Source organism: Acanthochromis polyacanthus, chromosome 20, assembly GCF_021347895.1.
Source record: "Acanthochromis polyacanthus isolate Apoly-LR-REF ecotype Palm Island chromosome 20, KAUST_Apoly_ChrSc, whole genome shotgun sequence".
In the NCBI taxonomy this organism is placed as follows: Eukaryota; Metazoa; Chordata; class Actinopteri; family Pomacentridae; genus Acanthochromis; species Acanthochromis polyacanthus.
In genome coordinates this window covers 29,590,867-29,618,819 of record NC_067132.1, presented here as the reverse complement: position 1 = coordinate 29,618,819, position 27,953 = coordinate 29,590,867, and the positions used below count along the sequence as shown (strand labels likewise).

The window sequence follows — 27,953 nt, the reverse complement described above, 5'->3', positions numbered from 1 at the left end:
GCATCACAGTGTAGAAAAATGAGGCCAAAGTGAATAAGGATGAAGAATAATGAGCCCACAGTGAGGTAAAATTAGATGACAGTTGGGCATTATTATAGTACAATGAGGTAAAATTAAACTGAGGTAAAATGAGCCCACAGTGGGGTAAAATGAGCCCACAGTGGGGTAAAATGAGCCCACAGTGGGGTAAAATGAGCCCACAGTGGGGTAAAATGAGCCCACAGTGGGGTAAAATGAGCCCACAGTGGGGTAAAATGAGCCCCAGTGGGATAAAATGAGCCCACAGTGGGGTAAAATGAGCCCACAGTGGGATAAAATGAGCCCCCAGTGGGGTAAAATGAGCCCACAGTGGGATAAAATGAGCCCACAGTGGGATAAAATGAGCCCACAGTGGGATAAAATGAGCCCACAGTGGGATAAAATGAGCCCACAGTGGGGTAAAATGAGCCCACAGTGGGGTAAAATGAGCCCACAGTGGGATAAAATGAGCCCACAGTGGGATAAAATGAGCCCACAGTGGGATAAAATGAGCCCACAGTGGGGTAAAATGAGCCCACAGTGGGGTAAAATGAGCCCACAGTGGGGTAAAATGAGGCCACAGTGGGGTAAAATGAGGCCACAGCGGGGTAAAATGAGGCCACAGCGGGATAAAATGAGGCCACAGTGGGGTAAAATGAGCCCACAGTGGGGTAAAATGAGCCCACAGTGGGGTAAAATGAGCCCACAGCGGGGTAAAATGAGCCCACAGCGGGATAAAATGAGCCCACAGTGGGGTAAAATGAGCCCACAGTGGGATAAAATGAGCCCACAGTGGGGTAAAATGAGCCCACAGTGGGATAAAATGAGCCCACAGTGGGATAAAATGAGCCCACAGTGGGGTAAAATGAGCCCACAGTGGGGTAAAATGAGCCCACAGTGGGTAAAACTCCCAGACTCCGCCTGATGTTTCCATGTCTAACCTGTACTTCCGGTCTCCTCCTGCAGGGGGCGATGGCGGCCACCTACTCGGCCCTGAACAGGAACGTCCCTCCGGTCCTGGAGCCGGTGGGCTGTTCCACTCTGGCCCAGAGGCGGGGGGTGAAGAAGATCACCTCCACCGCCCTGTGACCTCCTCTTCCTCTTCCTGTCAACTCTGACCTCGATCTGACCTCCAGCCGGACCGCCTTCCTCCCCTCGCCGCCTCCTCGGTCCGGCCGGACAGACTACTGATGGACCTGGGAACCGCTAACGCCAAATAGGAGACCGCCCCGCCGCCACTCCCTCCTGCCCCGCCCCCTCCGCCTCAACGGGCTCCTCTGATTGGCTGCCGCCTCGCTGTAGAGTTCGGACTTGAGGCCGCGATTAAAGGAAGTCCATCCCGTTTTTTTTCTGCTTGGGACAATCAGCGCCGCCTCGGACTGAGCGGCGTCAGGAAAATAAAAGCACTGTATTTATTGACTGCGGACCGTAACCATAGGAACAAAGGTATGCATCTAAAGGTCGGTCCGCCATTTTAACCTCAAGTAGCCTCCGAGACGACGGCGTCTGCAGACAAGGACAGAAGGTCTGAAACAAGCCTCCCAACGTCTGAATTAGAAAAACCCAGAGAGCAGAAAAAGTAAAATCAGGAGCAGACGTCCCGTATTTTATTATTCAAGAACAAAACGGTTAAATTAAGGTTCAAAACAAACATCTGGAGGTTTTCTGTTTTCTGTCTGTCAACAAATCGCACAAAAATACTGAAATCTGCGTCTTGTTAGTGCATAAATTCTATGAGTCAAACATCTGGAAGAAAGCTGTAGTTCTTCAGTATAATTTTTTAGCGGACTACACCGAGTTAAAACGGACTACAGTGAGGTAAAATAGCTGCATACTGAGGTAAAATGACTCAGCAGTGAGGAAAAACAGGTCAAACATCTGGAAACATCTGCAGTTTCTGATCAGATTTTTCCAGCATCACATTCATCCACATTTTCTGTTGTCGTGAGTTTTCATTTCAGCAGTTTGTGGCGATTTTACTTTACTTTTATTTTAATTTTATGATTTTTTTTTAAGCTCTGTTGCTCAAAATAATCTGAAAAACGCAAATGATTCACTCTGTTTAGTTTCTGCTCCTGTGATCTGTTGACAGTCAGAAAGCCGCTAAATATTTCCTGATTTACGCTTTAAATAACAAATAACGAGACATAAGTCGTCATTTTCTGCCTCAGCGACGTTTAAAGCTGCACAAGTTAACCTCTGCTGCCTCCTGGTGGCTGAATGTAGACCGACATCCTGAAATTCTGCAGCTCTCCTCTGATTTAAAACTCTTTGCTGCTCTTTGTTTGAATGCTTCATGTGAGGATTTATGCAAAAAACAAGAGAAAGTAAAGCAGTGGATGCAAAAATGTCAAAGATTTCAGCAGAATTTAGATGTTTTAGCTCTGCTGTTGAGCCAAAAATGTAAAATATCGAAATATTCTGCTTTGAAAAATCTGAATTTGAGGGAATCCAAGATGTTTTGTTACGTTTTGGACAGTTTGAGCCCCTAAAACAAACTTAAAATGAAACTTTTTTTTAACTAAATTTAAATTTTGTGGAATTAGCAGCTCAAAATTATAAAATATTTACTTTAATATGACATCAGACAATAAATTTTTTAGATAATATTTGTCATTTTTACTTCAAATTCACATTAAAATAGTAAATAGCTTTAAAACTACTTAAGAATGGTAAATATTCATATTTTTAAAAGGAGTATTTCTCATTTATGCCCATAAACACCCTAAAAAATGATAAATATTCACATTTTTAAAGGAAAATAGTTGTCATTTTTGCTTGGAAACAACTTAAAAATAGTAAATATTCACATTTTAAACAAGAATTTTTGTTGTTTCTGCCTAAAAACAATATTTACAACAGTAAATATTCTCATTTATATCTGAATATTTGTCATTTTTGCTGATAAACTGCATAAAAATGGTAAATATTCACATTTTGAAAGAGAATGTTTGTCTTTTTGTTTGTAAAGGACTTAAAAAGTGAACGTTTGCTTAAAAACAATGCAAAAATAGGAAATATTCACATTTATTAAGAGAATATTTGTTATTTCTGTCCATAAACAACCTGAAAATTGTGAATATTCACACTTTGAAAGAGATTATTTGCTTTGAAGCAGCTCTAAAAATGGTAAATATTCACATTTGTATTTGAAAATTTCTCATTTTGCTTTAAATCAGCATTAAAGTGGTGAATATTCACATTTTCAATGAGAATGTTTGTCTTTTTTTGCTCGTAAACGACTCAAAAATGATGATTTTTACATTTTAAAGTGAATATTTTCTTAAAAACGATTTAAAAATGGGACAAATTCACATTTTCAACAAGAATATTTGCTTTAAAACAACTCAAAATTGGTAAAAATTAACATTTGAGAGTTTTTTTTTTGGCTTTTTAAATGTTTTTTCAATTAGTTTACTATCAGATAAAGTTTCTGTCGTCACACCTCTAATAAAATCATCAGAATTCAGAGATGAGGCTCCAGGATGAAGCTGGTTTTTAAAGTTTAGCAGAAATCTTGTGCAGCTTTAAGTAAATCAAGGCTCTAAAAGCAGCTTCAGCTCCACTTTATTCTTCTTTGTTTCCTCCATAATATAAGGGAACGGTGTTTTTATCCAGAAATAAGGCTGAAGTAGTAATAAAAAGGCTTTCCTGCTTCCACAAACAACCACTGGATCGTCCTCTGACCGTCTGCAGGAGCCGACGGATCGCAGAAATGTAAATATACGAAACACGCCGAGCAACTCAGGTTTCTACGAATCAAGGCGATGCGTTTTGTTTTTTTAATGTTAGTGAGGGAACAAGGAGGAAACAACAAGCACACAAACAACCGGAGGCGACGGAAAGAGAGAAACACGGATCTGTTTGGTCTTTACGGGCTTTTATTTTGAAATTTAGTCTTAAACTTCCCACCTTTTCTCTCAAACACACGTCTGGTTTTGGGATCAGTCGAGCTTCTGTCAGCAAACAAACCCTTTAAAAAGCATGAATCTAACAACATTCCAGCCTGAAATCCAGCTTCAGCAGCGAGTTGGAGGAAAATAAAGGTGTAGTTCACCCAAAACAAACAGGAGACGATCTGAGCAGCTTTAAACTGTCTGTTTCCTGCACACATTTATGCAAAAATGACCAAAATAATCCGTTTTCAGCTTCTCAGATGTAAAGATTTTCAGCTTTTCTCTGCTTCATATCACATTAAAGGGAGGATTTTTAGAGTTCTGGCTGCTGGTGGAGCAAAAATAATCCGTTCATCTGGAGAAAAATGAGCTTTTACAGCTTCAACACACTGGTTTTAGTCTCTCACCTCCATCATGGCTTCTGTGTGGATTCAGTTTGTTAGCTGAGAGTCTGCTGCAGAAATATGAGAAATAAAACAAACGTGACGAGTCCTGAAGCGTCTCAGAAAGAGCAGAAAGCAAACAGTGGAGGCTGATTTCTGCCACTTAAAGAAGAAATGAAGAAGAAAAATCTAAATTATGGGAGGAAAAGTCAAAATTACGAGATGAAAAGTTGAAAAGTCTGAGATAAAAAGTCAAAGCTGAGACAAAATATGAAAATTATGAGATGAAAAGTCAAATATGTGAGAAAAAGTTACATTTTTAAAATGAAAGATAAAATTTCAAGAAAATGTCGGAATTATCGGATGAAAAGTAATTTTTTGACAACAAGGCAAATGTTTGACATAAAAAGTCAAATAAAGATGAATAAATGGAGATAAATATTTCTGTAGTAGAGATAAATGTCATGAGATTGAAGGATTGTTAAACTTTTTATGAGCATTTTGACTTTTTGTCTCATGTTTTTGGGCTTTTTTAAATTAAATTTTGACTTTTATTTGATTATTTTCACTCTTTAGTGAATATTTCTGAAATCTTTCCTTCATATTTGATCTTTTTCTGGCAGATCTGTTTCCACAGAAGCAGAAAAATACTTTTAAAGAAAATCAAACGTCCGTCTTCGTGTCCTTCAAAATAAAAGCCTGGTGGACTGAACTTCCTGTGCGGTCGTCTCCACTCTAAAGGGATGAATGCAGGTTTTCTTTGTGTTTTCTATCTAATTATGGATCATGAAGTGTAGATCTCGTCTCCGTGTACAGCTCTGGGAAAAACACTCAAAGAAAATGGTTTTTTTTCTGTAATTATGAAAAGCTTTTTTCTCTTCTTTCTTCTCCTCTTCCTCTTCCGTCGGAGATGCTGCTGCTACGCCGACTCTCTGTTTTTGTACCTGCAGAGTTGGACTTTCTATTAAAAACAATAAAATTAATAATCAGCTGGTTGGACTTTGTGGTTTTTATTGATCTCTGCTCAAACTCTCTCTTCTGGTTTATTAAAAAAAAAAGAGTTTTCTGCTAGAAATGTTGGATTTTTTCATCAAACTTCAGTAAAAACAGTGAGGTTGATGTTTAAAGTGTGTTTATAATGAAATATAAATACAATTTTTTTAGATTCAGAGGATTTAATTTTATTTAATCTGAAAATTTGAGGATTTCTACGTCTTTGAAGCTGGTTTTCACAGCTTTTATTTTGTTAACTTTCATCTTTAACTCTAAACTGCAACATACCAAGTTGAACATGGTTTTGTGGTAGTTTTACATCTTTTATGTCACATTTTGGTAGTTTTATGTCTTTTAGTTTTTGTTTTGCTTCATATTTTGGTCATTTTGTGTGTTTTTTATTGGCCATTTGTGAATAAAACCAACAGTTCAGACACAGTGGAACTCTTGTGCAGGGGCTCAGATCAAGTAACAAAGCTCCAACTATTAAAAGACGTCCAAAAGAAAAGAAGAAGTTTCACGGAAACGTCTGAAAAAATAAAATAAGCCAGAAATGGTTCAACTTTAGGAATTAAATCCAGTTTGAATTAAAATAAAAACACAGATTTAGGAGAATAAAACTCAGTGGCGTTTCCCTTTAATGGATGAAGCTGCAGACAAACCAACACAGCAAAGAATAAAAAATAAAAAACACGACAAATATTTCACCCCAGACGTTAAAAAAACACGAAAAACTACTGAAGGGTTGTAAAAACAGAAAAACGCTGCAGCTCTTTGCACCAAATTGAAGATTTTGATGATTTCTTTTTAGCACCTTTGACTCGTTTCATCCAAGAAATAAAATAAAAACCTCAATTTATTCATTTAGGAGTTTAAAATGTAAAACTTTGACATGATTTCTGCAAAAATAAAAATGTTTCAGCAGCTTTTAAATCCACGTTTTAGAGTTGATTTGGAAAAAAAAAACACCACGCTGCAAAAACTCAACATCTTACCAAGTCTGTTTGTCTTATTTTTAGTCTAAATGTCTCATCCCACTTGATTTAAGGTAAATTCACTTAAAAGTGACATTTCAGAAAGATGGAGGGACTTGTTTTAAGACAACGCATCTTAAATATCTTAAGTCAAACAATCTTGAAATCATCTTGTTCTAACCCTCGTGTCGTCCTGCGAGTCAAATTGACCCGTTTTAAAGTTAAAAATGTGGAAAAAAATGATATTTTCAAAGTGAAACTTCCACATATTCAAACTTTTTTGGGAAATTTTTGAACATTTTTTGGTGGAAAAAACGAAACGTTGGAAAAATGTTTCTTTTAGAACATTTTTTGACCGAACGTTCTTAAAGAAAATTAGAGAAGTTTTACTGATTCTGAATCACTTTAGATATTTTTAGGATTTTTGGGGGAAGATTTTTAATTATTTTTTGAAAATATTTACAATTTTTATAGATTTTTATTTCTTCCCAAATTGGGGGATTTTTAAAAAAGGAAACTTTTAAGTAATTTTCTTCCAGAAGGTTTTGCAAATTTTTATAAATTTGGGGAATTTTTTTGCTGAATTTTTGTATTTTTTTTGCAACAATATTTTTTGATGCACGTAAATGAGGACAACAGCAGGGTTAAGACACCTAAGCTTGACAATCCTCGTAAAATGTAGCTTAAAATAAATTTTCCCAGCTAATTTAAAAATCTTAATATTCTAAATATCACATCTTATTTCAAGAAATCTTATGAAGCCATTTTTCAGTTCTTCTATCGGCAGATTTTTTCACTTATTTCAAGGTAAAAGTTTCTTGAAATAAGTTTTTTTTATTGTTTTGAGGGGGGCGTTTTTCCAGTGCAGAGGTTCCCAATCTGTGGTTCGGGGCCCTACAACGGCCCTTAGATGGACCAAAGGGGTCACGTGATGAATTTAAGGATTAATGAAGAAACATCTGTATTTCTATTGCACTTTTTTCTTCCAATTTTGGATTTTAACCTCCTAAAACCTCAGAAATGCAAACAACAGATGTGATTATACTTGTGGGAAACAAAGTTTTTAGTGATTTCTTTCCTATAAAACGTTAAAAAATAACAGAAATGATCATTAAAAACTGATAAATTAAGTTCAAAGCTTCTCTGGATGGAATATTTCATCATGTTTTGAGTTTTTTCCCTCAAAAAAACCCAAAGTTTCTCCATCTTTTAATCGTCTCACGCAGTCTTCCTCAGCACATAATTAGTTTTTCTCATTAAAAAGTCAATTTTGTGTTCGGAAAAATATAAATTGAAATAATACTCGACTCATAATCAGGCTGAGGTTTGGATTGGTCGATGACTTCTTGGATAATAATTAACATTTAACGTAAAAATAGGAGTTTAGAGCTGGAAAGTTTCTCCAAAGAGATATTTTTCGAGAGTTTTACGTGCAGAAAACATCAAATTTATTGTGCAACAGAACATTTATTAAATGTTTAAATTTATGAGCAAAGTTGTTTTTAAAAAAAAACACCTCAGAATACAAACAAACAGTTAAAACCGTGGAAATAAAACCAAATATTTCTTTGTTTCTTGGACAGATCCACCGTTTTTCTGAAACTCTGTGGGCCGAAACATTCTTTAATCGTGAAAATAATCGATCACAAGCTGCCAAAAGAAAGGTCCTAAAAACTGCACTTTGATGTGAAAAATGTTCATCTGTGGATAAAAAAACTCAAACCTGGACTATTGCTGAATAAAAACACACAGTGGAGGTGATCTGATGATTCCTACACAGCTCTACTCGGTAAAACGGACGTTTGTTCGACTAAAACGAGAAACATTCCACCTCCTGCAGAGAACGTGGAGGCGACGCCACGCTGTGCTGGGACAGACTGTGAATGTTAACTTAACAAAAGACCAAAATAACAGCATTTATTAGCAAATCAGACAAGAAAAACAAGAACAACGGCTGGATTTTAAACTTTCTGATGATCCTCAGCTTAAAACGGTCACATTTCATCCCACATGTCTGAGTTTAAAATTACGCCAAAAAAAAGCCGTTTTATGAAACAAGATTCTGTAAAAAACTAAAAATTCTGCGTTCTTCAGCAGAACTGTGAAGCCGTCAGTGAGTCAGCCGAGACCAACGGTCATGTGGTAAAAATTCTGTTTTCTCAGATAAAATCCAGGCGGTGTTTGACCCTCAGGATTTTTTTTTGTGTGTGTGAATGTTCTTAAGAAACTCTTTTTTTTTCCACTAAAAAATGTTCAAAAATTTCCCAAAGATGTTGAAAATGTGGCCATCAGAAATTTCCCTGTGAAAATGTTTTTTTCTCCACGTTGTCAAACTTTAAAACGGGTCAGTTTGGCCCACAGGACGACACGGGGGTTAAACTAGGAAACAAATGTAACTTTTATACATATATATTGTCGCAATTTTGCGTCTATTCTGTGTCTCACTTCTAAAAATAGCCAAAAATAAACCAGTAGCTCTAAACACATTCTGTAAAAACATAAAAATTCTGCCCTCCTCACTGCAGCTGTCAGACTGTGAATAATTCAGCTGAGACCAACAGACACAAAGCAAAAAATCTGGGATTATCTCGGCTGACCAACAGGGCGGCGTAAACACAGGACAAGATTAATTAAAAAAATGTAAGTACAGACGTAGAGTCCTCATTTTTTGCTGCACTGTTAAAAGTTTTGTGGAAAAGCGTTGGACAAACAGACTCCAAATTTTCTTATTTTTTTCCATCATTAGTCATCATTTTTTCCCCTATTTTTTCTAATTCATGACTTTTAATTGCACTGTAACACTCATGAGACATTAAAGTTCTCTCTCCTTCTATACCTGGTTGTTGTTTCCACAGAGCTTCAGGATTTTATGCTGCAGAGAAAAATGAGCCTACAGTGAGTAAAGACGTAAAGTAAAACATAAAGAGTAACCCAGCGTGATGCACCTTCACATTCTCTGTTCTCCCAAATAAAAAGGATGATGGTTTAAAAAAAAAAAAAAGGTTTCTAACGACGACAAACGTTTGTTTCTGTCCCACATTCAGTTCAGATGCATGAGTCTGTGAGCTGCTTCAGTCTCAGTGGTCAGAAGTCGGAGTCGTCTGTGGCTGAGTTATCGCTGCTGAGGGTTCCTGGCGGCAGCTCGTGTCCGTCCTGCTGCTGCTGCTGCTGCTGCTGCTGCTCCCTCTTCTTCTTCTTGTTGTGGTTCTTGTTGTGCACGCTCAGCCCCCGCTCAGTCATTTCGTAGATCTGACACTTGGCGCAGTAGTACGGCGACACGCCCACATGTCTGAACTGGTCTGCCAGGTACGAGGTCAGCGACTTGAAGCCTTTGCTGCAGATGTGGCAGCGCGGGATGACGCCCGGGTGCTCCTTCTCCAGGTGCTTCTTCAGACCCCACCTCGGGCCGCTGAAGGCCTCGGGGCCGCCGGCCGGGCAGACGTGGCAGGTGAAGACGGCGTCCTGGTTGGCGTGGCGACGGGTGTGGGCATCCAGTTCCACCTGGGTGCGGACCGACTGCTGGCAGGACGTGCAGAAGAACGTCTTCTTGCCCTCCTTGTAGTGCATCTGCTTCAGGTGCACGGCCAGGCCCGACGCCCTCTTGAAGGTCTTGCCGGGCGGCGGACACATGGAGCACACCAGCTGCTTCTGCCCCCAGTTCAGGATGTCGCTGTAGTCCTCGCCCAGCTCCAGGACGCTCTTGTTGCTCACCAGCTCCTCCCTCCTCGCCTCCTCCAGCCTCATCGGTCTGGACGGAGGTGGATCTGCGCTCCTCTCTGGGACCGCCGGCTGTTTGATAACCGGCTTCTTGGAGGGAAGCGAGCGATCCACGGACATGGTGAACTGGTAGCTCTCTCCCTCCTCTTCGGGGTTGGAGTACTCGATGACGTAGATGCCGTCCTCCTCCTCCTCCACCTCCTCCTCCTCCTTGATGGGCAGTGAGTACTCCATCTCGTAGTACTCCGTCACGTTGCTCCTCGCCTTCCCTCCACCATGTGACTGCTCCCCTGCGATGTGCGTGTCGTCGATCTTCACCACGGTGATCTGGTCCAAACTGCCTGCGGCCTCCCAGTTTCCGGCCATGACGGAGGACGACGACGCTTTTCCTGCAGCTCCACCTCGAAGATGTTCAGAAGACGTCTGGAACAAACAGAAATGTATGTTTTATTACAGAAAAAACAGGTTTAATATTAAGCCTGTTTGCATCAAATTATGGTATATAATTTATTTATTATACGGTATAGATATATATTTGTATACATTTTTTATATCATCTCATGTTTTAAACCTATTACATACTAAATTGTGAACTAAAACATACTACCAATCAGAATGCACTATCTGCTGAGAAAATATCAATCTGCTAATGTAACTGAAGGTGATTCCTACTTATACTGACGTCACAACATCCGGGTCAGTACGTAGCTCAGCGCCGTGTTGAGCGGCAAACTTTGTTGAGTCCGTGACTGGACTTTATCTTTTAGCCTAATATCTGTTGGCTGTGGCTGCCACTCAGCTGAAAAAGTACACTGACACACTTGATAGCACTTCAAAAGACCGATATCAGAGGAAGCTGGAGTTAACTGATCCTTATCCAGTTACACAGAAGGACTGGACAAGCTGAAGTGACCCACTGTGACATCGTGAACTACCTCGGCAGACAGCTTCAGGGATGGGGCCCAATCTGGATGAGTGGTGTTGTAGAGATCAGAAGGTTTGCCTGGAAAAAAAATCCACATCATCAGTAATGTCATTTAAAAATATTTTGATGAACATATCATTCATTTTAGGGGAATTTAGCACGGCTGTCATAATGTACCATTAAACACCACAAAGTTTTATTGGAAAGCATCCAACATAATAGTAATAATAATGATGATGATAAATACTAATAATGGAAAAACAGCTAGAAACTCGCTTCACCTGCCATGCAGAACGGTCCAGCTGGCAGAGTGGAGCCAAGCTTCTGTTGATCAAGAATACAAATATTAAATTCAACATTGTGTGGATGCCATGAACGTGTCCCACCGAACACATGCTGGGTTGCATAAACAAACATGTCGGTCCTGATGCAGACATGCCTTGTTCAGGACAGAGGGGGAGCAGGGAGGCGCGTCTGCGGGCTTGTCGGGTAGCTCGGACGCTTTATGCTTCCTCCAACGCTCCAGCTGGACCTGGGAGCGTCTTGTCCTGCGTGGCATACTGGAAGTATGCAAGGCTTTGAAAGATGTGCAAAAAATCCGAAGGTGATCCAGAGGCTGTGCAAAGGCTGAAAAGGGTTTGATGAATCTGACAGGTGACAATGGAAAGACAAATAACACTCAATTAGTAAAAAATATAAAGTAATTAATAGCAATAGTAAGTAAATATATAATGTCATAAATATATATATGCAGGCACACAGTAGTAGCAACTACATCTGGAGTCAGATTTTGTTGGGTCACTTAGCAAAATCTGACTCCCCTACTATTTTGGCAATGCAAGAAGTGACAACCTCCAAACTTTCTCAGCTACAACATCTGCACCTCTGCTGCTGCTCTATACAGTATCAAGTATGTAGTCATCACAGCAGAGAAGTTGTAGGGGGAGACCGCAAAGAAACAACAAAAATCGATTAAAATCGTAATGTCCAAGATGACTAAAAAATAAAAATAAATAAAAAAAAAATCGAGATTTTATTTTTTGGCCATATCGCCCAGCCCTAGTCGGACTCATATGAATATGGAGATTGTTTAATATAGTCTGTGAAAGGACTGTCCTTGTAGTATGTACCGTGTGGCCAGGATGGCGATTTAACCCAAAAAAACACGACTGATTTCGTCCCTCTGCACACTGTAGGACCAGAGGAGCACACGCTTTTTTTGCTGAACCCAGGGGTTTTTGGAGGCTTCTCTATGGAAAACCATAAATCCCACTGTCACAATATATACATGCCCGAAAAGAAGAGACTTGTTTTTTTTTAAAGACTAACATGAAGTCTCTAGGTGAAAGTATGGTGAAGCAGTCGTGTTGTGAAAACAGGTGACTTTTAAGTCTGAGTGATTCAGTCTCCCCATTCATTGTGTATGTGAAAATCAATGCAGTTTTTTGCTCATAACTCTAGCAAATATGAATGAATGTCTTAGAAAAGCCATAGCCATCGATTCCCGATAAAACCGCACGAGCTGATATATAATTTCTGTGCGATTTCTGAAAGCCATAGGAGGAGTAGCGAGCCAAAGTTTTAGGCGGAAGAAGAATAAGAAACCCCGCGGGAGAGCTCAGTGGGTAGAGTGGCCGTCTCGCAACCGGAGGGTTGCGGTTCGATCCTCAGCCCGTCGTGCTCATGTCGAGGTGTCCCTGAGCAAGACACCTAACCCCTAAATTGCTCCTGATGGGTCGTGATTAGCGTGGCATGGCAGCTCCCGCCATCAGTGTGTGAATTGCTTGTGTTGCACGTCGCTTTGGACAAAAGCGTCTGCTAAATGAAATTGTAAATTGTAAGTTGAACATGATAACACGCCTCTTAAAACAAGACTTCCATTCAAAATATGCAGTTTTAAGAAGTAGTCACACATTAGCATGAACGCCTTTCTGTTTTTTACTAAACTGTTTTCACCCTCTTCAATACATAGTCATGTGCTGTTTTTCGGCTGAGCTACTTTGTCTTTTCCTGTTTAAATAAGCGCCGGGTAGCTTAAAACACTCACCAGGATCCTGCTGCCGAAGTCGGCCATCAAACACCACCGAGGCTAACGTTAGCCTAGCTTAGGGAGCTAACGTGCTAAACAGAAGCACCTGAAGTTCCGGTCGTCGGTATTTTCCTCGCTTCGCACCAGCTAGCTATTTAACGGCAGAAGCGAGGAGCCGAAATGCGCACATTAATGTAGAAATGGTGGCAGTAATGGGGGTTTAGTCGGTGTTGGAGGTTCGTTTCGGGCAGTGAGCCGCTGTTACCTCCAAAATGTCTATTTTCTTCCAGGAATCATTACGAAGTTGCGGCGGAGCGTCTGAAGGCCACAGCGCCCCCTGGAGGACCGGAGGAACACATTAATATTAATAACAGCCAGCAGAAGTTTAATGGATTGAAACAACAGTTTGCTGAAGAAAAGCTGCATATATTTTATCGATAAAATAAGAAAAAAATTACAGATGATAACTTGTTGATTACGGAAATAACGCATTTTTTAGAAGATTATGATTTTTTTTAAAAAACTGTAAATTCATGTTGTTTGTCTGCACAATTTTATTTTTAAATGATAAATGTAAACATGTAGTTTACAGACATGCAAATTCACCCGCAAATTAACTGAGAAAGACCATAGACTGTCTATGAGAAAGACTGGAATATTTAAAAATAACAATTCATAGCAACACAATAACATTGATCGGTATTGTTGCCCAAAGATATGGCTCAGATTGAAAATTGCGGATTGAAATATATATATATATATATATTTTTTTACCGTTATTCTATGTCATTTTTTAAAAACTGTAATTACAGATAATTACTTCTAAAATCACAGAAATAAAACATTATTTTACATCTTAAATGTAAACAAAAGGTAATTTGATAATTTTTTCTTTTACTGCAAATTTTCCCTATTTTTACTGTATTTAAATAAGCAAAAAAATAATTATTAAATTGATATTTGAAAGAAAAATTAGGCGCACTAAGGACTTAAAATATTTAAGCTAAATTGTCGTTTTTTGACAAATAATATGCATCTTTCCAAACAAGTAAATTGATGTTGTTTTTTAAATTTTATAATATATTAATCTGAGATTGTTTTAAAGCTTTTATCAGTTTGTATTGCTTCTATCTTCTCTTTCATTCTCTGTTAAATCCAAATTCTTCATTTTCTTTCTGTATTTTCAACATATATTCTTTCTTATACTAAAAAAATAACAATATATTTGAGTCTTTCTACTTTAACCGCTGATGTGAAGCTATTATTTGCTGCTTATTCGATCAGAAACATGACCTTTGTCTCTGTAACAATCGCCCATTACAATAAAGCAACGAGGTTTTGAATGTCTCTTTCTGCGCATACGCACACTGGAGGAGACTGAGCGCTGACGAGCTAGCTTCTCGTACCGTTTGGTCAGTTTGGCTCTGAGCTTTTTGCTGACTCCTGTTTACAGTTTTCCGTCTAACAGCTGTTTGTTTCTACCGAGCGGGATCAAGGCGATCGAGGCGTGAAGGAATATGCCCAAAAATAAAGGTAGGACGCGGAGGAAGACGCCGGGACGTGTGTCGGCGATTGTCTTGGCGCCGCGAAGACACACGCACCGAAAACGTGACACCGACCGGCTAAAGCTAGTTAGCAGCGGGAGTTTGAGTCACATCCAGAGCAGTCAGAGGTGTCTTCTGTCCGGTAGTGACTGAGTGCGAGTTAGTCTAGGGTGCTTATGAACATAGTTTACCACTTATTAAACATGTTCGGCACTTTGTACCCGCTGACCAGCTAGCTAACTCACTCACCTACTATTGTAATCTGGCTGCTAGCTGACGCGGCTAACTAGCTGGTTGCTAGCGAGTTAAACCCCACCCGGTCTGGCCTGTGACATCTCTCACGTAATTTCACCCAAATTCAGCCCAGATAACGCCAGACACTCTAAACCCGGGTAGTTAAACCCATTCCGGTGTCTTATATGAGCGTCCAGACCACATATGATTTCTTAAATGAGCTAATTACCAACAAAAAACGTTAGCTGCTGCTCCTGTCAGCTCTTATCTTTTGTAATTTCTCCTGTCAGACAGAGTGGATGACACTAGCAGTTACATTAATGTCATGTACGTGGACGTTTAGTAGATTATCCCATTGTAAAATATATTTATACTGGAATCTGGGGCCCCCTCTGAACCCTACGCAGTTTCCTGGCACGTTTTTACCCACTGTGGACTCATTTTTATTCGCAGAAGTGGAATAGACAGAAGTCATGAATGCCTTTAGTGCTGTGTAATAAAGTTATAGTACCATAAATTGTACAAAGAGAAGAGAAAAAAGGCTGTTTGTTGAACAAAGCGTGAAGAATAAATGGAATTAGTGTACATGAAGTTCCCACAGATATTAGAAATACTGGAAAAATGTGTCTGAATATTCAAGATACTATACTTTTTTACATTCTCTACAAACTTGTCGTGTTTGTCAACTCCAGTAGGATATTTCACTGTGCACTACTCTGTCCTCTCTTTACCATATTTCAACCGTGCTATGTTTCTGTATTGATCTAGTGTTTGTTTTTTCTCTCTCTGCTCTGAGTAAACAGTCTGTAGCTCAAAGAAAAGTCACAGAGTCACTCATGGCTTCACGGTCGTCGTGTTGAGGAGCGCAGATTATTTATTTTTGCAGCATCTGATGCAAGGAGTTTTTTTATGCTCCTGATGCTGTGTTTTATTTGTGTTTACCTGCTACTAACTTAATCTGAAATTATACATTAAAGTTTTTTGTTATTATGTGTCATCAAATATCAGATTATTAAGAACTCTCATCTCACATCTTTCATGAAAATTATCCCAAAAATGTCTAAAATGTCAGTCCCCTGTGTCAGCTGGCGAAATAAGATGTAGATTAATGGGAAACTATGAGATGAAGAACAATAAATGCTGCCAGTTTATGTGATTGGAGAACGTTAACTGGTTTTCTGTCTGTGCTCACAGGTAAGGGAGGTAAAAATCGGCGACGTGGAAAGAACGAGAATGAGTCCGAGAAGAGAGAGCTGGTGTTCAAAGAGGACGGACAGGGTGAGTACCGCTTCGGTTTACGTCCAGTTAAGTGATTAAAGTCGAGCCTTATTGATTACTCAGAGGAAATTCATCATCACTTGGTGAAATTGTGTTGATGATTGATTAATCTTTGTTAACCGTTCTGTTGTCTTCATTTACGGGCACCAAAAAAAATATTGCTTCCTTGTCTGAAAAAAAAAAAATCCAAAAATTCTGCAAAAAAAAATCCACAAATTTCTGAAAATTTACAAAACCTTCAGGAAGAAAATTAGAAATTTCCCTTAAAAATGTTATTTAAAAAAATTCCCCCAAATTTGGCAAGAAATTTTTTGAAAATATTTTGAAAAAATGAATAAAAATCTTCCAAAACATGAGTTAAAATATCTAAAATGATTACACGTATATCATTAAAACGCGTAATATTTTCTTAAGAACACTGAAAAAAAAAAATCAACCAAAATCCAGTGAAATTAGCTGGATTTCTTTTTTTCCACGTCCATATTTTTTTCTCACATTTTCAAACTAAAACGGGTCAATTTGGCCCGCAGGACAACACGAGGGTTAAACAAGCTTCCTTGTCCTTAAATGTAGGCAAAATGCTCCTTTTTTGAACATATTACACCAAATATGATATTTTTATGTTTAAAATGAAGAGATTAAGCCTTGAGAAGTCCAAAAAGAACCCACAAATTCATTTGACAACCGAAAATCTGCAGAGCAGGAGAAAAATAAGGTCAGCGGTGATGTTTAAAGTGAATGATTTTTATAGAAATAGTTAGAGAGCCTCACTAGTCACAGATATGAGCCTCACTTCAACTGCAGTGCTCAGCGCTGCCCAAATCCCTGTGATGATGGAAGTGAGCCCAGTGTATGGAGGAGGCTTAGGAGCTTTAAGGAAGACCTTCCAGTGCTGGAGCCTCGGCTTACGCACTTCACACAGACTTTACTGCCTACATTTGCTTCAGGGCGTGAGTTATCAGTAGTATGGTGTCTGCTGGAGCTTCTTAAAATATTTCTGTGTCTTATTATATGTTTTTGTTTGGGATCCTGACTGTTAAAGTGCCACACTGCTCCACTTTCCAGCTGTATTATGAACTATTTTAGAAAAAGTCAGGGACAAATCACACAGAGAAATGTTTTTGTATAATTTTCTTTTCAGTTCACAACATAAATAATCCATCAGGACATTTACAAAAAGAAACTGATGCAGAATGAATGAAAAAAGTGATGTTTATTTTCACTTGCTTTTCTGTCTTTACCAGCCTTTGTTGTTCAAATCAAAGCAGAACCTTCCTATTCAGACACCAGGTCTCCTCTGTTTTCACTCCTCGGCTGTTTTTTCGGCTTCATCTCGATCTCATGAATCTTCTTCCCAGAGTGAAAGTGACCAATAAACCCAATATGAATGATGTTTTTATTTATATAACATTGTTGAAGTTGTTTAGCGGAGCTGGAATGCATCACCTCACTTATTAAATGTGTTTTCCTTGAAATTTAATATGTTTTATTTAGGGAAAAAGTAATATTTTGCCATGTTGCACCGTTATATTATAAAAGAACTCCCACTAATTATATTTATGGAGTATTTTATGGAGGCTCCAGGTTCGCCGCCGTCCCGCTTTAACTTCTCTCTCGTGTCTTTCAGAATACGCTCAGGTGATCAAAATGTTGGGGAACGGACGTCTGGAGGCCATGTGCTTCGACGGAACCAAGCGGCTCTGCCACATCAGAGGAAAACTCCGGAAAAAGGTGGGAACGTCCCGGCCGTCCTCTCCGAACTTTTCTCACACAGGAAACCCCCCTGACGTGGCGCCGCATCAGCGTTTTGTCAGCGGCCGGTGATGCGGCAGCGTGAACTCGATGGACCACGTGTGTGTGTGTCTTTGTCTGTGTGTGTGTCGGGGTCACAAAGGGCAGCGATCAGCGGTGCTCTCTGGATAATCTCTGCTGTGTTTGTTTCTTTTTCCTCCTCCAGGTTTGGATCAACACGTCAGACATCATCCTGGTCGGACTGAGAGATTACCAGGTGTGTTTATCGTCACACACGGCAACGATCAGAACATTAATGCTGAGCTGAACTTCACCGAGAGGCACAGAACGTTTCTGTAGCATGAAGTTAAATCTTTATTTTAAAGGGCCTGCATTTTTCAGCTAATTTCTGATGACACCCCCCCCCCCCCAAAAAAAATTACCTTTTTTAAATAGAATATTTGCAAATAATTCCATCAAGATGAGTAAAAAAGAACAAGAATTTGTTATTTCAGTCTTTTCAAAGCAACTTTAGGTCTCAAACTGATGGAGACTAGAAGCTTCTCTGTGCACATCTGCCTGCATGTGATGCGTTTAGGGAACATTAATAAGCAGCTGATGATCTTTTGAGGAATTCTAGGTGCCGATTTCTTTGTATTTCCCTTTTATCTCTTTTACTTTCATACATCAACAAGAATATAGTGCAGCATTTAATGAATAATCATGAAAAACAATCACAAACTCGTATTAATGAGCATTTTCACCACAATTGTGCTGCACTAGTGTTATTGTAGGCTGTGAATTTGGTGTCTGTGTGCACCATAAATGTTTTTTTTTAATCAGTAACTTCACATTTACATGCTCTAAACCCCGTTCTTTTGCTCTCATGAGGAAAAAAAATATGGATGAAGCCGTATTTCGGTGCAGGTGTCTTCCAGAAAGTTTAGCGTTGTCGTTAAATAAAACGCCCAAACCTCATCTTGTGTTTCAGGATAACAAAGCCGACGTCATCCTCAAGTACAACGCAGACGAGGCTCGCAGTTTGAAAGCGTACGGAGAGCTGCCGGAGCACGGTGAGTTTAACTGCACATACCACGAGTTCATTTACAGGATCTGCTGTGAACTCAAACGCATCATTTAGGTCAGACACGAGGATTAAGGAGCTGCAAATCTGTCAGTTCAGGAGTCAGTGAATTTGAGTGCAGTTGCAGGATTTGACCAGCAGAGGTCCTCATTGTCCAGTTTTTTTTTTTTTGCACTTTATGATAATCTAGTAGAAACTCAGGCTGCACAAATGAGTCAAAAAGCTTTAAAAATGTGGGGGAAATGGTGTAATATGGTGTCTTATTGCTTAAAGCAGAGATTACTGATGATTTTGAAAGATTTATTTCACGCATTCATCCGTAAACTTCATCCTCAAATAAATGTTTGTGCCAGAGATGCAGCGTTTTGTTCACATCATGTGACAATCTGGTAGAAATTGATCAAAAAGCAATAAAATTTTGGGAAAATAATGTAATCCAGCTGTTCTCATGTGGATTTATTTAAAATATTAAGCTTCAAACTTCATCCTCTGATAAATGTTTGCACCAGAGAAAAGCTAAATGTGTTGCACAGAAGACAAGAGGTTTAGAAACATGTTCAGCTCGTTTAGTTTCATTTCCAGCTGGTTTTATGTACAGAACAAATGCACAGAAACAGGGCAGGTTTTCATGTGACTTTTTATAGTTTAATCTCAGCATTTTGTGGTGATGTAATTGCATAGCCAGAACCTTTAATTGAGATCAGATTACATGTATAGCTGTAGAGCTAACAGATAAATGAGTAGATGTTGTATTTTTCTGACAAACACGTGCGGTATTTCCTTCTAACGATCGACTCCTTCCTCCTCCTCGCAGCCAAAATCAACGAGACAGACACCTTCGGGCCTGGAGACGACGATGAGATCCAGTTTGATGACATTGGCGACGATGATGAGGACATTGATGATGTAAGTTTATTCAATAAGATCATTTTATAACAGTTTCTAGGAGTAGTTATGGGTATTTTAGACCCCAGAGCGTAAAAAGAAAAGTACATGTGAACTCTGCCAGCTTTGGGTGTTCTGTTTTGTTTGTTTTTTTGCAAAAATGTTTAATTTTGAGAGGTTTTGATGCGTTTATTTAGTCGAATATGTGAAGGAAAATGTCTAAGTGATCCTAAAATGTTACAAATTACAAGAAAAACTCACAAATTTGTGAGTTTCAATCCATCAAACATGAAGTTTTCTCACTTTTTTTGTGCAAGGGGGTCGTTTAGTGAACATCCTTAAATTGTTTTTGTAAATTCAAGTTGTATATTTACTTTATTCAATAGATGCTCAACACAGTGAACCACACAGCCACCTATTACTGAAAATCATTATAAAACTGGTGACAGAGAACCGAGGAAAAGAAAATGAATCTTGAGTCATCAGAATGCCTTCAGATTTGCTGCTTTTTAATGTGATAATCAGTGGATTATTTTTATTTAAAAAACTGTTTTTAAGACAAAAATGTCGATTTGGGCTCTTGAAATGTGTCAAATTTGAATAAAACTTGCATTAACAAATAGATTATTTAGGTAGATTAGTGAATAATGATGATAATAATAAAGTAATCTTTTATATAGTGTTTATTTTGGAGCTGGAGAAACATCTTGGGTGTCAGAATTTACAGCAAAGTCAAATTTTTCTGTTTATCTTAGACCAATATGGTAGCCTACAGAGTATATTTGAACGAAAAACTGTGCTTAGGAGTAAAAAACTAGTATAAAGATGTCACTTCTGGGTTACTGTGTTGAAAATATTGAAGTGATCTTTGTTGATGATGTGATTAAAAGCTGGAGAAACGTCTTTAATCATCAGAATACCTTTAAATTTACAGCTTCTCTTTGTCTAAAGGGATAATCAGTGGAGTATTATTTGAATGTTTTTAACTGTTTCTGTCAAAAAATGACATTTTAAATTACAACGCAGCTCCCAAAGTTAGCGAAGATGCCAAAAACATGAGTGAAATGTGTTTAAAATCACGTACAGGTGTGAGAAAGTGGTGCTAAATTGTAGAAATATACGTTGGTGTTTGAGTATCGCAGTGTACATATACTTTCAGCTGTCCTTCTCCCTGATGAATTCAAGAATTTGTTGAAAACTCTGACTCCCGCCGAGTATTTTTGAATGTAAACTGGATTAAAAGCTGGAGAAACGTCTTCAGTCACCATCCAAAACAGCTCAAAATGAGTCGGGAAATGAAAGCTGTGGAACAAAAGTTGATCTAATTGTGTTTGTTCTGTGTTTTCTCTCCAGATCTAAAGACCTGCTGCTGGAGGGGGAAGGTGGGCTTTTACTAGAGATGCTCTGATTGGGATGAATCGAGCCGATGCAGCGCACCGATGATAATTATTTTTATTAAGATCAGCCTATGCCAGTCCAATACACTTTATTAATACATGGTATGTTTATTCCAGTCTGTAGGCCGTCAGTAGACGTCTTTAAGTGCATTTCACAGCCACTACCAGTACTTTGAGTTGTTGTCTTCATGAATGAGACTGTCTGAGCTGCAGGCGCTTCGTTGCTTTTCCTGCCTTGGATTGGAGAACCAGAGTAGGCTGATCATCAGAACCGTGGTTCAGGTTTTTACCTCCTAACACGACAGAACGGCACATCTGCCATCTCATCCATCGAGGCTTTCTTCTTCTTTTTTTTTTATTCCTTTACTGTCCAGGACTCACTGTTTTGTAAACACCGTGACTGCAAAATCTCTCACTCCAAATCTTTTAAAAAATGTATTTATATAATTTCACTCTGTGGGATTTAGACACAACTGCAGAATCTCTGGATTCGCCAATAAAAACGTGAACCATGTTCCTCCGGTCTGTATCATTGTAAGGCAGTCTGAAAGCTGTTTAATAGGAGACAACACTGACTCTGGATCTGTTTCCATTTGTCCACGTCCTGTCCCACCATCACACCGACTGTTTGCTCGTTTTGGATGGAACCACAGCTGATTGAAGGCTCCCCTCCTCTACCCCTCAAATCAGAAGAAGAATCAGATGTATTTTTCTATCGTTTCCCGTGTTTGTGTTTCTGTCTGTTTTTGTTTCCATGTTCTGTTTTGAATCTTCGCTGCTCTTCTTTCTGTGGCTTCAGTCGGACCAGCGGTTCCCAGACCTTTTCCCCTCCCGGTGAAACCAGTAAAACCTCACAGCAGAGCCGTCTATCTCGTCCCAAACTCTAGCAGATCTCCGTAGAATATATGTTTTCCCTCCCTGACCGTTTGGGAACCGCTGCTCCGGACCACGCAGGTCCTGTCGCTGTAACTCTGAATTAATTAAAAAAATAAAATGTACTATGATGTTTGAAGGCTGGGTTTCCAATAAAGATCTTAACTCCACCCACCGACCCGCCGTCGTGCTTTTTGGAGCTGGAGGTTGTTCGGTAAACGGCTCCGGGCTGAGAACGTCCGGTTCCACCGTTCTGTCCTCACAGCGGAGAAAACATCCGCAGGAAACCAACGACCTGCTGATGTGAATCCCTCTGAGGCCTTTAGTTTATGCATGTGCTGCTGTTTCTATCCTAGTCTAGCTGACTTTAAAAAGCCTTTTGTGCCTAAAAAAAAAAAAGATGTCAGATTTTATAATAACCTTCTAGACTAGGGGTGTCACACTCATTTCAGTTCAGGTTCCACATTCAGTCGAATGTGATCTTCAGTTACCAATAAAATCACAGCATAATAACCGATAAATCACCATAAAACTCCATTTTTTTCCTTTGATTTTGTGCAAAAAAAGTACATTCTGAAAATGTTCACATTAAAGGAAGCAGCATTATGTGTCAGTTCATTTCCACATTACAACTTACAGATCACAGAATTTCTACAAAGGAACAACATTTAGTCACAGGTATCTGGAAGTGAACAATACAGTAATTTATGATCAAAACAACAAAAGTCTGACTAAAAAAGGCAAAACGGCAAAGAAATGACATGAAACAAAACAAAAGAGAAGAAATTACAAAAATAAGACAAAAAACACCACAAAAGGACAAACGCTACACAAAATACCAAAGCAAACCACAAAGTGACAAAAAACACAAGTGAGACCAACAGGAAACACAAAATGACAAAAATATGAGACAAATCAGACAAAAAAATGCCAAAAAACAAGACAAAAACGAAAGACAAAATGACAAAAGAATGAGGCAAATGACACAAGTAAGACAAAAAAACGACAAAACGATACACAAAACAATGAATAAAGCAAAACACTAAGTGAAAAAATTAAGACAAAAAACACAAGTGAGACAAAAAGGAAACACAAAACAACAAAATATTTCCAAAATGACCCACAAAAGGAGAAACAAAATAACAAAAAATGAGACGACCTGAAACAAAGCATAAGATATTTTTTAAAAATTGACAAAAAAGTCACAAAGTGACAAAAACATGTACAGACGAGACAAAAAATTACAAAAATGAGACACTAAATGACAAAAGAACAATAAACGAGTATTTTAGTTGAGGATCAAAACAGCTTGTCATGGTCTACAAATTATTTTAAATTCATAGTTAATGTCTTCTCTGTCATTTTTACTCTTTGAGGGTCGGACTGGACTCTCTGGAGGACGGGTCATTATCAACACACCTGGATATCATCATCTGTTGTAAAATGAGGTTGGTAAATATCAAAAATAATGAAAAATGGTCATAAGTGTTGCCTGAAAAACCAGCAAAAATAACAAAACTCAAACATGCTGAGTTTACTTTTGACAGATATTCTAATTGATTTCTGTTTTTCAAGCTTCTAGGTGCTTGGAAAAGTCATAAAAGATGTCAGAGCTGCTTATTTTTGTTTGCTTCCATAGTAATATAAAAGTGTAATTGCATGTTTAATGCTCTGCTATCTGGCTTCCCTGAGCATATTATAAATCACAACTAAGAGAACAAACATTACAGTGGTTTTACAGCCCTGCAGTGGCTACCTGTCTGCTTTAGGATTGATTTTAAGATCCTTTTAATGGTTTATAGAGCTCCTAATGGGCCTCCTCCTGCCTATTCATCGGATTTGCCCTTTGAGTGGGGATAAAGCCAGAAGAAAAACCCACAGCGAGGCCTCCTTTTATTATGATTATTCCCCACATGTCACCATAGACCAACAGAAAATGTATGAACATCAATAAAGAAACATTTTCACAGAACATAAAGCAGAAAAACATGCTGGGGGTGATTTAAAAATGTCATCATATACAGAAGTTTTTATTATTTCCAGTAGTCTCTGCAGCACATGTAGCAGAGAACCTATCACAGGCGAGCAGAAGGTGATTTCATATAAAGTACTATAAAGTTTTGACTTCACAGGAGTCATAGGTGTCTTGTTACCTCCCTCTCTAGCCTCTTTCTTCTGGGTCTCTCAGGTCTTGAGGACGTCCTGCTCTAGTCAGATTTATTCATGTTCCATCTTCGTTCCATTTCTTAATGATGGATTTAACTGGACTCCAAGAGATCTTCAGGAACGTGGAAATGTTCTTGTCTCGTCCTGACTGATGCTTCTCAACAAGCTTTTCTCAGAGTTTCTTGGAGTGTTCTTTAGTCTTCATGCTGTAGTTCTATCCAGTAGTTCTGATCCACCAGAGACTGGACCTTCGAGATCCAGGAGTCTTTATTCTACAATCACTGAGACACATTCACTGACCTCAGATCATCTTTATTTCATGAATTATGGGACCTCTAGCAACATCTGTGTTGAATTAGTGGGTATTATTTTATTTATTTTTGCTATAAACATCACATAAAAACTTTAAATACAAATAGGGCATGCAGGTGGTAAATGAAATGCTGTATTTTTTTTTAAAATTCTAGACATTAATTGAAGTTATTTATAGCACTGCCATCTGATGTGACTCAGTGAACGTGAGCCGAAAACGTCGCTGACCCACATCACGTCATCACACACAACGATGACGTAACGCCGCCGCTGGGGCCCGCACGTGCGCTCCGACACGAGCCAATTTGCATCCAGCGAGGAGGCCACGTGAAGTGTGTGTGTGTGTGTGTGAGTGGAGGGGGGGGGGGCATCTGAGTCCCGAACGGCCGTTTAACACACCTTTAAATTAAAAACAGGTGACATAAAAAAGAGCGTTTTTAACCGTTTACTGTTTTATTCCTCCGCCGAGCTGCATATAGTTCCAGCGGCGGCCTACTTGGTTGCTAGGCGACGGCGTGAGCGGGCGCATTAATATGTAAATTAGCCAAATGTGAAGCGGTCACAGGTTAGAAATTTGTGCTTTAAAAAAAGAGCCAAAACTAACTGAAAAACTCAACAAAAACGCGTCTTTATTGTTATTTTTGCACATTTAAAAGCAAGTGAGCGACATTTAAAGCGTTATAGTAATAATATTTAACATTTCATTGTGATTTCTGTCAGGATATTTATCATTTGAGGTAGTTGAGGAACCGTTAATTTTTTTCCGCGTAGCTTCAGATATGGCTAATGTGGTTCGGTTTTAGCTAACGAAGCTAGGAGTGATTTCACAGCATCAAACAGATCCTCGCTACTAGCTCCCCTCCCCGCTCCGTGTCTCCCACCATAAGCTCTCCGCTCCCTAGCATCTTCTCTCCATCCGTCTTTCCCTGAGTCACTGCTGGACCGCCGTCTCTTCGGCGGCTCTTCAGCGGCTCCTCGGCGACTCTTCTGCGGCTGCTGTCAGGTGAAATCCCCCGATGACCCAGGTGGCTCCGAGCCGTGCTGACATGACAGGTGAGGAAAAGCTCACGTTTATACAGCTGTCTTATTCAATTATTCAATGTAAACGTCAAGAATTAGGTGGGTTATTAGCTCGCACAAGGAAATGGATACACCCTAATCTACTGACACAACATAAACAAATCAGATTAATTACTATTTATTGATAAATTACTGCAGATTTTCCCCCTTTGACCCTCTAAGGGCTGCATAGTTTGAATAATGCTTTGATTATTTTTTATTTTAAAGAATTATATCACCACTAAAATGGCAAAGCATGTGATTGCAATGCTTCTGGAACTATGCTTTCTATTTAAATACTTGCATGCATCAGTCACTGCAGCATTTCTTGCATGGTTTTTACACATAAACACTTATTGCAATGCACGATTATGTGGTTAGATTTCATATATAGCAGCCAAATATAAAGGTAGATAAAATCTGGTTGACATGTTTTATGTATTCAACTGCCAAAATGTCCCAAATCATCCTAACTGATTCAGATGTTCAGTATTTTCTCATTTCCATGTCAGTTCTTGCTGTTTTTTGGAGATGCTCCTTAAACCAGCCACAGCCCTGCAGCTTATTAACTGTTTAATGCTCAAATGTCACATATATAAGATCAAATATAGCCTTTTAAATGGGGTTTAGCTGATTATTTTGCCATTTTGACACACTGTTTTGCCTAAATGTTGTTGCCAAAGTCCTTCTGATTGATTCAGATGTTCTTTTTTGATAACCAGTGCAGCCTTTTCTCATTTTCACATCAGTTTCTTGCTATTATTGTGAGTGATTTTTCTTAAACTTGTCACATTTCTGCAGCTTGTTTGCAGCCTGATGGTCATATGTCACACATATCAACTAAAAAATCACCTTTTCGACAGGATTCAGCTATTTTTTTGCATGTTATTTCATTTTGACTGGAGATAAATCAAAGCAGAGCATTTTCAGCATGTAAAACAATGCAGGATTATGCAGCTGGATTTAATATATAGCACCTTAATACAAAAATAGATATCTGTATTGCCAACATTTTGTTGCCAAAATATGTGCACAGTCCTTTTAAGTGATTCAGATGTTCATTTTTTGATATCTAGTGCAGTATTGATGGTCATGTGTCACTTATATAAACTAAAAAATAACCTTTAGACATGATTCTGTTATTTTTTGCATGCTATTTCATTAAATAAGTCAAAACAGAACACTTTCAGCATGATTTCACACAGAAAACACTCAAATGTTGAAGCCAAAATATGCGTGCAGCCCTATTATTTGATTCAGAGGTTCTTTTTTTGATATCCTGTGCAGTATTTTCTCATTTAAATGCCAACTCTGTGCTGTTTTTTCGGGGTGTTCCTTAAAAACGGCACATTCCTTTATTAATACAGCAGCTTATTATCAGCTTAGCGGTCAAATGTCGCATACATCAGAACAAAAATAGACTTTAATACGTGATTCAGACGATTTTTTTTTTTTTTTACACGTTATGTCATTCTGAGCAGAGATGAATCAAAGCAGAACCCACGGGACACTCTGACTTAGCTGGGATTTGCATGCGTTTGCATATCTAATGGGGACCTTTTTTTAGCCGTCTGCTGCTAGCGTGTGCACAGACACCGGTCGATGGTTGTCCTCTAGCTGTGGAGTCACAGGAGTGCCACTTCAAAATATAAATGTGGAAATATAAAGAGAAATAAATAAATGAATGTGGAAATATAAAGAGAAATAAATTAATAAATGTGGAAATATAAAGAGAAATAAATTAATAAATGTGGAAATATGAAGAGAAATAAATAAATGTGGAAATATAAAGAGAAATAAATATATAAATGTGGAAATATGAAGAGAAACAAATAAATAAATGTGGAAATATGAAGAGAAACAAATAAATAAATGTGGAAATATAAAGAGAAATAAATAAATACATGTGGAAATATAAAGAGAAATAAATAAATGTGGAAATATGAAGAGAAATAAATAAATAAATAAATGTGGAAATATGAAGGGAAATAAATAAATAAATGTGGAAATATAAAGAGAAATAAATAAATAAAAGGGAAAAAAAGAAAAGGTAAAAGCAAAGACAAAATCTTCCTTTTTATTTATTTTTTTCTCTTTATATTTCCACATTTATTTATTTCTCTTTGTATTTCCACATTTATTTATTTATTTATTTATATTTTGATGTGGCACTCATGTGACTCCATATCTGGCTGCTTTCCTGACCGATTGAGGAATAAAACCAGAGCGGGAGGAGGGTTGAAGGTTACGCTCAGGGGTCTCACACTGACAGCTTCTTCTGACACCTGACCCCGAAGGCGACACCATGACTGACAAGGAGGTTTATTGAATCTGGGCGCCGTGTGGTTGCTCGCTTTTGGGTCCCTTCCAGGAGTCACGTTCGCCGCTGCAGCTTTATTTATTTATTTGCTTATTTTTTTGCTGTATTTGCCTCCTGGCCAGTGTAGCATGAATC

At 38.6% G+C, this 27,953-nt stretch overlaps 4 protein-coding genes across 6 annotated transcripts in view; 3 read left to right on the top strand and 1 right to left on the bottom strand.

Annotated features, from left to right (window-relative positions):
* The window catches only part of rps6ka3b (ribosomal protein S6 kinase, polypeptide 3b), a 71,720-nt gene extending 66,424 nt beyond the window's left edge, over positions 1 to 5,296 (top strand). For all 3 annotated transcript variants that reach the window (XM_051940121.1, XM_051940123.1, XM_051940122.1), the window contains one exon: positions 985 to 5,296. In XM_051940121.1, coding sequence (XP_051796081.1) covers positions 985 to 1,107 — 123 coding nt within the window. In that variant the 3' untranslated portion in view covers positions 1,108 to 5,296. The remainder of the gene's footprint in view (positions 1 to 984) is intronic.
* Positions 5,297 to 5,910: 614 nt separating this feature from the next.
* Positions 5,911 to 13,239, bottom strand: si:dkey-226l10.6 (zinc finger protein 354C). Its single transcript, XM_022221095.2, has 5 exons — positions 12,954 to 13,239; positions 11,346 to 11,553; positions 11,188 to 11,230; positions 10,917 to 10,984; positions 5,911 to 10,404 (listed from the first exon to the last, which is right to left on the bottom strand). The coding sequence occupies exons 2-5, from the start codon at positions 11,463 to 11,465 to the stop codon at positions 9,349 to 9,351; spliced, it is 1,287 nt and encodes a 428-aa protein (XP_022076787.2). The 5' UTR covers positions 11,466 to 11,553; positions 12,954 to 13,239; the 3' UTR covers positions 5,911 to 9,348.
* A 1,042-nt stretch (positions 13,240 to 14,281) lies between these two features.
* On the top strand, positions 14,282 to 22,131 carry eif1axb (eukaryotic translation initiation factor 1A X-linked b). Its single transcript, XM_022219664.2, has 7 exons — positions 14,282 to 14,468; positions 15,908 to 15,991; positions 17,619 to 17,722; positions 17,949 to 17,999; positions 18,714 to 18,795; positions 19,621 to 19,712; positions 21,045 to 22,131. Exons 1-7 carry the CDS (start codon positions 14,453 to 14,455, stop codon positions 21,048 to 21,050), a joined length of 435 nt encoding a protein of 144 aa, XP_022075356.1. The 5' UTR covers positions 14,282 to 14,452; the 3' UTR covers positions 21,051 to 22,131.
* Positions 22,132 to 25,078: 2,947 nt separating this feature from the next.
* Positions 25,079 to 27,953, top strand: part of map7d2b (MAP7 domain containing 2b) — a 36,829-nt gene continuing 33,954 nt past the window's right edge. Inside the window, exon 1 of the mRNA XM_022219658.2 lies at positions 25,079 to 25,492. Within this exon, the coding sequence (XP_022075350.2) occupies positions 25,456 to 25,492 (37 nt within the window). The 5' untranslated portion in view covers positions 25,079 to 25,455. The remainder of the gene's footprint in view (positions 25,493 to 27,953) is intronic.

Bases quoted from the DNA above. Each gene is read 5' to 3' on its own strand.
- si:dkey-226l10.6 (XM_022221095.2), bottom strand. From the start codon at position 11,465: ATGCCACGCAGGACAAGACGCTCCCAGGTCCAGCTGGAGCGTTGGAGG. The intron at 10,985-11,187 runs GTGAAGCGAGTT...TTTTTTTTCCAG, and splicing joins TGGACCGTTCTGCATGGCAG to GCAAACCTTCTGATCTCTAC. The intron at 10,405-10,916 runs GTAGTTCACGAT...TGTTTGTTCCAG, and splicing joins CCCTGAAGCTGTCTGCCGAG to ACGTCTTCTGAACATCTTCG.
- eif1axb (XM_022219664.2), top strand. The intron at 15,992-17,618 runs GTGAGTACCGCT...CGTGTCTTTCAG, and splicing joins GTTCAAAGAGGACGGACAGG to AATACGCTCAGGTGATCAAA. The intron at 17,723-17,948 runs GTGGGAACGTCC...TTCCTCCTCCAG, and splicing joins GAGGAAAACTCCGGAAAAAG to GTTTGGATCAACACGTCAGA.